Genomic DNA, 8,703 nt, shown 5'->3' on the forward strand with positions numbered 1-8,703 from the left:
ACAGGATAGCAGTACACTCACGAGGCTCAATATACCTAACATGCTGTGTACACTATCCGGAGTGAATAATAATACATCACTATCTCCATCATTAACTATTATTATTCACTCCTCGTACCCATCCTTAACGATGCAACAATACTCGCTTAACGACGCAAAATAATAAAGTTGACCACTAGATGGCAGCACATGCCGTGGCCAGCGTAGCGTGAAGCAATAACTGCACAGCAGCCGTCACGGCCGTAGGAATAATATAGATAGACTTAGAATAATATTAATAATATAGATAGGTTATCTATATTATTTCTATGGTCACGACTCACGTTATAGACTGACGAACGTACGAGAAGAAGGGCTAAACCGATCCCCTACGTGGAAGTCCCTACATTAACCAATACAGAAGCACCAAGCTGCTAGAATCTACGAGTAAACGTGACTAACCTGCAGTGGATCGTGCAAGCATAAGCACCGCGCACAACGCCCACTCAACAGCAACATCGCACCGCAGAAGTGCGTAACCCCGCATAGAGAGTCAAGCATAAGCACCGTGCACAACGCCCACTAAACAGCAACATCGCACCGCAGAAGTGCGTAACACCGCATAGAGAGTCAAGCATTATCCCCATTAGCAGTACATGCCAGCATTGTTTCACCCCAACACCCCAGCACTATAGGTGAGAGGGGTTGTACTACCTTCCAGCTAAACCAGCATGCAAGGAAAACATGACTACATTTAACATTCACGAGCGCAGAAAACAGTTGGGGGCTATCTTGCATTGAGAGCATGCCAGCTAGCAATAAGGTACGAGTCCTGTACACGAAGATCCTTAAAACCTAACTACAGAAGTTGACCTGTTATCAGTCTGGTGAGGCACAGATCCAGCATCGTGGACAATTTCTCAACTTGTAAACAAGAAATCCTGCTTTGTACATCAAATTCACCGCAGAAAACCACATTCTTTGCATCTATTTCAAGCTTGTAAAGACCTTACCAGCACACTTTAACATTTGTTCGAATACAGTGAGTTTTTCAACAAGCAAATCGTAAAACAATACAGAGGCGTTTTGTTGCATTCCACAGTAAACACACACATACTTGGAAGTGGCGTCATGGTAACAGTAAACATGTTATTTTGGGCCAACGGGGGATGTCCTAATTTGGTATGAGGATTCCATTTGTTAAATGTCTTTGTTGAGCACACACGCATTCACATCTGTGCTAATTACATACAGCAACATTACATACAGCAACATTAGCAAAAATTGCTTATTGTTTATCCTTTAAAAAAGATTCCCCATTGTATTGTCATGAATTCTTATCGACAGCTTCGCTATATTACAATAACAGAACAAAGTGTGTGGTTAGGTTGATACAAGCTTGAAATCTATTTTGATTGAGAGTAGTTTGCCATCTATAATGATGTGTATCCATGATTTAACATCGGCAAACCTTTACTTTGATTCGTTTCCGGTGTTAGGTAAACACGAACACAGTCCATCACATCGCGTTGATGACAACCCTATCACGTAATAATATCAGTCATATGGCAGGTGCTAGCAAGATGCAAGTGCTTCCTTCACTCACTGTGTAGCTCTCCTTTCAAATGTAAGTACATTAGTAACGGGACCAGCTATCAGTAACACAGTAGTACCACCTTCGCTATCCTCGATATCTAACTACACTTAATACCAGGCAACTACCAGTAAGAAAGAAAGTACTTCTCACCCTGAGTAGCTACCCTTGAGATACAACTACACTTAATACCAGGCAGCTACCAGTAACAGCCGCGTAACCACACACACACACCCGTAGCTGCTAACATGCCATCGACAGACGTCCACCCCCTCCCTCCCCCCGCCTCACCGGCCCGGACAGCCACCCACCCTCCCCCCTCGTTGCCTCCCCGACAGGTCAGCCACATCCCGCAGCCCCCCAGAACCGACCACGGCCCTCCCTTCCCCCCGGCATCCCCGCGGACAGCCACCCCCACCCGGCCTCCCCCCATGACACCACCCCTCCTCCCCCCAGACGATCCACCCCTCCTCCGTCCCGCATCCCCGCCGGACAGCCACACCGCCCGGCCTCCCCGCGCAGACGACCACCCGTCCCGTCCCCCGGCCTCCTCCCAGCATCCCTCCGGATGCAATCGGGGGAAGCAGCTATCAGTACGGCACAAACCCCATCATCGGATGGACGGCCCCTCTTCCCTCCTCCTCGCCTGAATGCAATCGCGTCGCCTCCACGAGCGAAGCAGCTACCAGTACGGCACAAACCCCATCATCGGATGGACGGCCCCTCTTCCCTCCTCCTCGCCTGAATGCAATCGCGTCGCCTCCACGAGCGAAGCAGCTACCAGTACGGCACAAACCCCATCATCGGATGGACGGCCCCTCTTCCCTCCTCCTCGCCTGAATGCAATCGCGTCGGCTGTGAGAGGGAAGCAGCTACCAGTACGGCACACACCACATCATCGGGGACGGCCCCTCTTCCCTCCTCCTCCTCGCCTGAATGCAATCGCGTCGGCTGTGTGAGGGAAGCAGCTACCAGTACGGTGTGGCCGTGTCCGACGCGTTCCACACGGCAAACTCCGTATACGAGTCAGACGCATTGAGCAGCCCGTCCGTGTGCGGCGACTTCGGCAGCGCCACCGGCATCGGTGGCGCCCCCGCACCACCACCGCCGTGTCGCGGTACCACCACGTAGTTACGTCCGCCATTGCTATCCCAGTGTTCCGAGCCGTCGCAGCGGAAATACACGCAGAACTCGACGCGAGCGTCGGCGCCCGCCGCCTCCGTTCCCGCGGGGATGTTCGCCGTGAACGAGAACGTCTCGAAGCCGACGCCCTTCATCGAGACGCGGCCGCCGACGACGTGCGACGCCGGGACGTCGACGTGCGATCGCCAGCGGTCGAAGGTCGTGCGCACGCCGACCTGCTTCTCGAACGCGAGGTCGCGCACCTTCACCGTCCCCGTCAGCGACGAGTCGCGCAGGATCACGTTCTCCAGCGCGACGTTGTCGTCCGCGAGCCGCTGCCGGAACGCGACGTAGTCCGCGGCCGGCTGCCGGAAGTCGAGCATCCACGGGTCGTCGGCTCGCGCGGTGTCGCTAGCGTCGGCAAGGACGCGCGCGATGACGTCGTCGTCGAGGCGCGGCGGGCATCGCGACGGCTCGCGCATCACGCGCACCGTGTAGAGCGCGTATCCCTTCTCGTCGGCAAACTGCACGCGGTGTCCCTTCCGGCGCACGCACCCCCCCGAGGACGAGGAGCCCTCGGGGGAGAGGCAGGAGCGGGTCGGGGAGCGCGTGAAGGAAGCCACCATCGTGTTCTTCCAGCTGAAGGTGAAGCTGTGGCTGCGAGGGAGGAGCTCGGTGACGGAGGGAGACATGCCGTTCATGTTGCTGAAGAGAGGCGGGCTCGCCGACAGCAGGCCGCAGTTAACCGGCATGTCTGCTGCTGCTGCTGCTGCTGCTGCTGCTGCTGCACCCTTCCTGTCTTCCTGCGTGTCTGTCTGTCTGTCTGCAACGCTATGTCTCTCTGTGTGTATGTCTATCTTGAATGCTCTGTCCAACTCTGTGCGTCTGTGTGTCAATCTGTCACACTTGCTCTCTGTGACAGTGTGTGTCCGCCTATCTCGCGCTCTTTCTTTCTCTCTCTCTCTCTCCCTCTCTCTCTCTGACAGCTGGGCCTCTCTCTCTCTATCACTCGAGAGCCCTCTCGACAGTGAGGGAAACGTCAATGCAATGTCACAGGATTCCGGTGTTTGTCACCACGCTACGACGACGTCGCACGGCGCGCGTCAGTCGTTACTTCCTGTCGCTGCTGCTGGACGATGCGTCAGGTCGGGGGAATTCTCGATGATGGATGAGAGGCTCTGACATGGCTTCAGGTAGCGGCGTCTGCTTCCCGTACATGCTCTTCTGTGCTGCTCGTCTGCAACACAAACAAGTGAACAGGTGATGAATACAGTGATGATAGTAATCTTATATAGTGTATTAAATGTAATCATGGAATGTCTGCATCCATGGAGATCCTATGCTTACACATCTGATGATTCTAGCTAGTGTTGTCAATCGGTTGTAATTTCGTAATCGATCATCGGTTGGACCCAAGTAACCGATGATCGGTTACAATCGGTTACTAGGGGTGTTGAATGCCTGCGTGTGCGCAACGTCGTGCGCATGTACGTGTGTGCATGTATGTGCTTGTTTAGCCCTGTTTACCGTTTGTTTTGCACTGTTTACTACTGTGTGTATAATATATGTATGTTAATAAAGGATAACTTGTATAGTAGCGATGATATCTCCGATTCTCATCACTTTTCCAAGTTTTCTTGTTCAAGTTTTACATTTATTTCAATATTTTTTTTTTTTTTGATGAAATTGATTATGGATTTTGATAACCAAGCGCTTTATAACCAAGTACTTGGTTCGAGCCACTGTTCAACCGATGATCAAGTATAATTGATGATCGTGACATCACTAATTCTAGCCATGTATTGTAACGACCGCATACATCAGTCAAACAACCGACAATAGTCTTCATTTTCATTAATATCTGTCACGAGCTGTCATCGATTGCTTGAGCTCATGAGTATGTGTCACGAGCTGTCATCGATTGCTCGAGCTCATGACGATGTGATTATGGGATGGCGATGCTATTTTGGTGCATCAAGCCAGTGCCAAGCGAGAAGAAACACACGTGAAATAGCAGCTAAAGGTCGCAAACATCAGAGGGACTATCATAGACTGTCCCATTCTGACATTTCCGTCGCCGAGCGCATATAGGGCTACGGCCAGATAAATTTCAGGGAATTTCGGAGCCAGTCTATGGATTCCCACACGCATTACACCAGCTGCATTAGATATATATGAGAACGTCCCCGTTTTTCTCTCAGGAGAACTGCTCACAAGCTGCAGCCACAAACTGACACTTACACTCATGGTGGGCATACACTCAGTACGTCATGGCATGTGCATGCCGCTAGTACGGTATGTTATGTGCATGCCTAGTATGTCGATGCATGTGTGCCTAGGTACGTCTGCTATGTGGCATGCCCTACCTACGTTCATGCATCGTGGATACGCCGAAGTAGTCATGCGCATGTCATCCGTATGGTCGCGTCATGCATGTGCATACGGGGCTAGTTCAACGTCATGGCATGTGCTGCGCCTAGTCGTCATGGCATGTTGCAATGCACTAGTACGGTCATGCATTGTGCTAGCCGTAGTAGCGATCACTCATGGCACACTAGAGCACAGCTTCTCTATTAGGAATCTAAGTTTGACGGAAACGAGTTTAGATGTTATATAACGGCCGTATGAGACTGTTCCTAATAGGAACATCCTATGGCTATCTCTCTCTCTCGGCTCATTACGTTTGCTACACTGCTCTAGCCCGAAAACAGAGACGCGGCCGGTATCGGCAGCAACAGCCGTCTGTCCTGCTCAGATCCTTGATAACACGCATGGTCTCGAGCAAGATTACAAAATTTCTCGCAAAAACTACGAAGCGGGTTTGTCCAGGTCAGAAGCAGTAGCGGCTACAAAGAATGAGAACATGAGGGGCGGGGAGAGAGAGGAGAGAGGGGGGTGTGAAGCGAACAAAAACTAGGGTGACCTACGAAGGTCATTCGGCAGAAAGCTATGGCAGACGGTGTACAAATATCGAAAGCATGCAGAGGAAGGAAACGAGGCGTAGAAGCATACAAAGAAAGTAGACATGCAAATTCCGGGAGGACACTGGCTGGGATAAGCCGCACCGAGAACAGTCCGCATAGTGAACTGGAGAGTGAGAAGACAACTAATGAGCGAAGCGCTTATAGAAAGTTGAATAGCAAAGTATCATGGGTTGTAGCAGCACACTAGGTGAGGGTTTTAACCACCCGTCGTCATCACTGTAGCGCACCTTTATTATCGTCAAGTGTGTGTGAGGTTTCTACAGCGTATTTTAATAAGAATGTTTTCGGCCGCAACTCGTTTAGAGTCAGTATAAGCTAATGGGTCGTCTCTGTCTGCTCTCTCTTCGTGCCGTCTCTCCTCTCTCGGCTCTTCTCACTCTCTCCCCTCTCTCCTCCTCCTCCCCTCTCTCTCTTCTCTCTTCTCTCTCTCTCTTCTCATCTTCTCTTCTCTCTCTCTCTCTCTCTCTCACTCTCTCTCTCTATGCTCTGTCGTCTCTCCTCCTCTCTCTGCTCTCTTCCTCTCTCTCCTCTGCTCTCTCTCTCTCTCTCTCTCTCGTCTCGCTCTCTCTCGTCTCTCTCTCGTTCTCTTCTCGTCTCTCTCTCTCTCTCTCGTGCTCTTCTCTCTCTCTCTCTTCATGTTTCTCGTGCATCTCTGCATCTCTCTCTCTCTCTCTTCTCGCTGCTCGTTCTCTCTCTTCTCCTCTGCTGTCTGCTCCTGCTCTCTCTGCATTCTCTCTCATCTCTCTCAGTGCTCGTCTTCTGTCCTCTCCTCTGCTCGTCTCCTCTTCTCGTCTTCGATATCATCGTCTCTCTCTGTCTCTGCTCTGCTTCTCTCTCCTCTCTCGCTCTCTCTCTCTTCTGCTTCTCTTCCTCTCTTCTTTTCTCTTTTCTTCTCTCATTCTCTCTCTGCTTTCTGCTCCTTCAGTCTCTCTCTCTCTCTCTCTTTCTCTCGTCGTCTCTGTCGTCCTTCCTTCTCGCTCCTCTCTCTCTCTCCGTCTTGCGTCTTGCTCTCGCCGTCCTTCTCGCATCCCGTTTCCCTTCCCCCTCGCCTGCCCGGCGCCCCCCCTCCCCCCCCCACCCCCCCCGCCCCCTCCCTCGCCCCCCCCCCATGCTCCCCCCCCCCCCCCACCCCACCCCCCCCGCGCCGCCCCTCCCTCTCCCCCCCCCCTGCCGCTCCCCCTCCTCCTGTCCTCTTCCTCTTCCTCTCATCTTCTGCTTCTCTCTCTCGCCAGTCCGCGCCCTTCCCCTCTCTCCCGGGNCTCTCTCCACACATATATATATATAGATCATTATCATTATCCTTCATCTCAGATATTTTAAAATAATTTTCTCTAACTTATCAGACTCAGTACACGTAATTCCCTAAAAGCAAAGTAAAGCACATATACTTCTCATCTGCATATTTTTCCATCTAAATGTGAGTGAATAACACAAGTGACTGCCGAGACAAACAACATATGAGTAATTTCTGACTCACAGGTGAGATCTCAAAAAGCTTACATGAAGAAAGTGCAACATCATTATACGTAGCATTCAATCAAGAGCGTATCAAGTATGCTTACTTAAAGCATACTTAAGTATGTATACTCAGCACTTACTTATACTTAGCTACTTAAGTATACTTAATACGCTCTTGATTCAATCCACAGCCATCGAGAACAACGATGGAATCAACCAAACATTGAAACATCTACTATCGACATGCCCTTCTAAGATATATATATATATACTGGTCATTAATTAGCTGCTACTGTCCTACTACCCACCATACCAGCTCGCATGCTCGTGCATCCATCCACATAATCACACAGTCACACACACACACGTGTAGCACGCTCGTGCATCTTATGTCACACAGTCACACACACACACGTGCAGCACGCTCGTGCATCCACGTACTATGTCACGTACCAACAAGCACCGACTGACTAATCTCACAAACTGTGTCGACGAATCTCTTCTCAAACACACCTACTCTGTATCGAACGCGGGACCGATTTCCGGTCCGCGACTCTTATACCCTTGTGCGCACGCAAGATGTCTCTGCTATCTCCAAATCCCTTGCTGATCCACGCGTAGCGTATATAGCGTGTATCGCGTGCAAGAGTGCAACCGAACCCGCGCAACCTTGGACCGTTGCCCTAGTCAATGACATCAGGTGTAATACTCTCCCGTGTTGTCAGCGGAATGTCGAGCTACGTTGACAAACTAGCTGCTACTGAAAGGTAGCGTGCGTTTTGTAGCCAGACTAGGATGTAGCTGAGAAGGGGATGGAAAGGAGGGGTAGGGGTAGAGTCGTAGGTGCGCAGAAGGAACTTAGGTAGAGATAACATGCTTTTTTCTCTCACGAACGTACTTGCGAAACTAGGTGACGTTCTTCTTATGCCTCTGTGCAAATAACTCCTTTTCACGAGCCACTCACAATCAGCTTCGAGTTTTTTCCCCCCAAGATAGCATTTACTACCAATCATCTAGCCCGACCAGGCTCTACGACTGTTTCACGCTGCATCTTGCTACGTTAGTGAGAAGAGAGAAGGTAACTTGTGGGTTTACACTACCAACTTTATGTTGGCGAATTGGCAAATTGGACCAACTTCCCAACTATACAATCGACAATTGGCAGTGTAAACGCAAAGGTCGTAAGAGCAACTGGTCGATAGCAACTGGTTGGGAGATTAGAACATATTCTATTTTCGCAAACTCGGAGTTGCCAAATTGCGAAATTGGTCCAACTCACCAATTTGACAACATAAAGTCGGTAGTGTAAACCCAGCTTAAAGGTGTGTGTATGAGTGTAAAGGTGTGTGTACGAGTGTGAGGGTGAGTGTACGAGTGTAAGGGTGCGTGTACGAGTGTAAGGGTGCGTGTACGAGTGTTAGGGTGCGTGTACGAGTGTAAGGGTGCGTGTACGAGTGTAAGGGTGCCTGTACGAGTGTGAGGGTGCGCGTACGAGTGTAAGGGTGCGTGTACGAGTGTAAGGGTGCATGTACGAGTGTAAGGGTGCGTGTACGAGTGTAAGGGTGC

At 50.7% G+C, this 8,703-nt stretch overlaps 1 protein-coding gene across 1 annotated transcript in view; it reads right to left on the bottom strand.

Annotated features, from left to right (window-relative positions):
- Positions 1 to 2,137: 2,137 nt before the first annotated feature.
- The window catches only part of LOC106811386 (protein phosphatase 1 regulatory subunit 3B-like), a 19,166-nt gene continuing 12,600 nt past the window's right edge, over positions 2,138 to 8,703 (bottom strand). Inside the window, exon 2 of the mRNA XM_014814975.1 lies at positions 2,138 to 3,932. Within this exon, the coding sequence (XP_014670461.1) occupies positions 2,542 to 3,447 (906 nt within the window). The 5' untranslated portion in view covers positions 3,448 to 3,932 and the 3' untranslated portion in view covers positions 2,138 to 2,541. The remainder of the gene's footprint in view (positions 3,933 to 8,703) is intronic.

The sequence above is a fragment of the Priapulus caudatus genome, unplaced genomic scaffold, assembly GCF_000485595.1.
Source record: "Priapulus caudatus unplaced genomic scaffold, Priapulus_caudatus-5.0.1 Scaffold533, whole genome shotgun sequence".
NCBI lineage: Eukaryota > Metazoa > Priapulida > Priapulimorpha > Priapulimorphida > Priapulidae > Priapulus > Priapulus caudatus.